This window comes from Aegilops tauschii, chromosome 4 (genome assembly GCF_002575655.3).
Source record: "Aegilops tauschii subsp. strangulata cultivar AL8/78 chromosome 4, Aet v6.0, whole genome shotgun sequence".
Lineage (NCBI taxonomy): Eukaryota > Viridiplantae > Streptophyta > Magnoliopsida > Poales > Poaceae > Aegilops > Aegilops tauschii.
Window position 1 is genome coordinate 364,924,098 of NC_053038.3, and position 3,148 is coordinate 364,927,245.

Sequence of the window (3,148 nt, forward strand, 5' to 3'; positions counted from 1 at the left end):
GTCCACGTTGCGGCAAAATCGTGTCTAGCATTTTCGTAGCACGAGCGAGTCCACGATCCGAAGCCGTGGGATGGCGCGAGCATGTTGGGTCGTGGTGTAGAAGTCGCTTAGTTTGTTTTCCCTGTTGAATAAAAGAAGAGAAACAAAAAAGACGCTGGAATTAAGGCGTCGCAAAACTGTCTCTCGTGTGTTCGTGTGTGTTTTCAGTTCGTCCTCCAGGGCTCAGATCGAGGCATCCACAGATCGCATGTGTGTAGATCACGGCCTGAAACCTGTCAATTGGTATCAGAGCATTGGGTTTCTAGGTTCCTGCGGCGTCCAGCGGTGGTGATCGGAGGCGATTGGTGGTGATGGGGGATACGTCTCCTAAGAAGAGCGACGGGAAGAGCGGCAACAGCGGTGGCGGAAAGTACATGCCGCCAGCAGCCAGGAGGCCGAGCACAGGCGACAGTGATGACGCCGTGGTGCTGGCTGCTCCATCGAGAGCCACCAATGTGCCCGTGCAGTACCCCATGCTGACGGACACGAACTACTCTTTGTGGGCTATCAAGATGAAAGTGCTGATGAAGGCGCTACGCGTCTGGTCGGTGATTGACGGCTCCGGCGAGTACGACCAAGCGGCGGACGAGGGGGCCTTCGCAGCGCTCTCCCAGTCCGTCTCGGATCATGTTATGCTGCAGGTTGCAGACTATGACACCGCGCAGGAGGCGTGGGAGATGATCCGATGTGCCCGCGTCGGAGAGGATCGCGTGAAGAAGGCACGCGCGTGGCAACTGAAAAGGCAGTTCGATCGCCTTAACATGGCGGACGGGGAAACTATCCCAAAGTTTGCCAGGAAACTCACCACACTGGTGAGCGAGATCCGCTCCCTCAGCGTCACCTTTGGGGAAGAGGCCATGGTGGATCGTCTATTCAGCGCCGTCCCGGATCGCTTCGCCAACATCGTCAACACCATCGAGCAGTGAGGTGACATGTCGACGATGACTCTGCAGGAGGCAGTTGGGCGCCTCACGACGTTCGAGGAGAACCAGCATGGGCGCCGGCAGAACCGCGGCGACAAGGATGAGTAGCTGATGCTCGTCACACGTGCCCTCGAGTCGCTAATGAAAGGAAAGAAATCGGCTGACAGTGGCGGTGCCTCAGGTTCCGGTGCAAAGAGAGGCGGAGGACAAGGCGGCGGCCAGGACAAAGGTTGTGGTGACCATGGCCAGAACAATGGGAAGGGCAAGCAGAAAAAGCATCGTAAGTTTGATATTTCAAAAGTTAAGTGTATTAACTGCAATGGCAATGGTCATTTCACCTCTGATTGCCCGGAACCGAAGCGAGAGAAGGCCAATCTTGTGCAGAAGCAAGTTGATGAGGATCCAGCACTATTGTTGACAGAGGTGTGCACTCTGGTTGAGGTGACAGAGACAGTGAGTGAAATTGTGATGCTGCACGAGGACAAAGTACAACCTAAGCTGCAGGGAAGCATGGATAAGCCTGGTATTTGGACATTGGGGCTAGCAACCATATGACTGGGTGCTTAAACAAATTTGCAGAGATCGATCATTCCATTCATGGTGTAGTGAAATTTGGAGATGGTTCCACTGTTGAGATCGAGGGACGAGGCTCAGTTTTGTTTGAGGCATACACTGGTGATCTCCGCATCTTGACTGAGGTGTATTACATACCAAGGCTGAAAAACAATATCATTAGCCTTGGCCAGCTTGACGAGATAGGCTGCAAATATTCAGTTGAGGATGGAGTGATGGTGGTGCAAGACCGAGAGTGTAGGTGCTAGCTAAAGTGAGAAGAACCAAAAACCGACTTTATCTGTTTCATATTGACATCACATTGCCAGAGTGTTTGCTGTCCAAGTCAGGTGATGACGCATGGCTTTAGCATGCAAGATATGGTCATGTGAGCTTCTCAGCGCTAAGAATTTTGGGTCAGAAGGAGATGGTGAGAGGTTTACCATTGATAGATCAAGGTGATCCGTTTTGTGATGGCTGTTTGGTCGCTAAGCAGCGCCGTAGACCATTTCCTGCTGAAGCTAACTTTCACGCCGATGAAGCTCTGCAGTTATTGCACGGAGATCTCTGTGGCCCAATTTCTCTGGCAACTTTTGGTGGGAAAAAGTACTTCTTGTTGATAGTGGACGATTGCACTCACTATATGTGGGTAGTGCTCATCAAAAGCAAGGATGAGGCACTAGGTGCAATGAAGAAGATCAAGGCATCAATTGAGACTGAACTGAAACTGACTGTCAGAGCACTTCGGACAGATAGAGGAGGCGAATTCACCTCAAGGGATTTTCTTCAGTTCTGTGAAGATTTGGGGATCAAGCACCATCTCACTGCTCCGTACTCGCTGCAACAAAATGGTGTGGTTGAACACCGAAACCAGACTGTCGTGGGGATGGCGCGGAGCCTGTTGAAGAACAAACAGTTGCCAGGTACTTTCTGGGGTGAAGCTGTAGCCACTCCAGTTTTTCTGCTCAACCATGCACCAACTAAGAGTGTCCCAAATATGACCCCATATGAGGCTCTGTACAAGAAGAAACCGGATGTGCATTTTCTGCGCACATTTGGATGTCTTGGACATGTTAAGAAAATTGGTGCACATCTTCCCAAGCTAGCTGATCGTAGTTCGGTCATGATCTTCATTGGGTATGAGCCAAATTCAAAGGCATACAAAATGTTTGATCCAAGGACAAAGAAACCGCACATCTCTCGTGAAGTAGTATTTGAAGAAGATGGATAGTGGGATTGGGTTTCAGAGAAGATTGAACCGACACAGTCGAGTAGTGTTACCTTCACAGTTCAGTATGGTGCACATCTGGACATTGGCGTGCCCATGCCATCTCCAATACCTGGGAAATTGCAGGTTGATCACGAGGTGAGAAGTTCTGAAAGTTGTTGGGGATATTACCACTGGGCGTAAACCGGCCAGGAGAGGCCGGGTTAACCCCATATGTAGTTCATCTGTATCTGAAGTCCATGAAGACAGACGGTGACGCTTTATGAAGACCCAGGGCCCAAAGCCGGTTTAAGGCCTGTAGACATAAACCAGCATTGATATGTAAACTTGTGTTGTAAGATAGAAGTAGCAGAGACTGAGCCAGACACGATTATGAGCCAGCCTCAGGATTCTGTAAACCGACGAG

The 3,148-nt window shown here is 50.5% G+C and overlaps 1 protein-coding gene across 1 annotated transcript; it reads left to right on the forward strand.

Moving 5' to 3' along the window:
- The first annotated feature begins 1,103 nt into the window (after positions 1 to 1,103).
- LOC141021892 (uncharacterized) lies at positions 1,104 to 2,745 on the forward strand. Its single transcript, XM_073497746.1, has 3 exons — positions 1,104 to 1,485; positions 1,542 to 1,772; positions 2,168 to 2,745. Exons 1-3 carry the CDS (start codon positions 1,104 to 1,106, stop codon positions 2,743 to 2,745), a joined length of 1,191 nt encoding a protein of 396 aa, XP_073353847.1.
- The last annotated feature ends 403 nt before the right edge of the window (positions 2,746 to 3,148 follow it).

Coding starts and splice junctions, on each gene's coding strand:
- LOC141021892 (XM_073497746.1), top strand. CDS start 1,104: ATGAAAGGAAAGAAATCGGCTGACAGTGGCGGTGCCTCAGGTTCCGGT. Junction 1,486..1,541: donor GGGAAGCATGGATAAGCCTG/GTATTTGGACAT, acceptor ACAAATTTGCAG/AGATCGATCATTCCATTCAT. Junction 1,773..2,167: donor GGTGGTGCAAGACCGAGAGT/GTAGGTGCTAGC, acceptor ATATGTGGGTAG/TGCTCATCAAAAGCAAGGAT.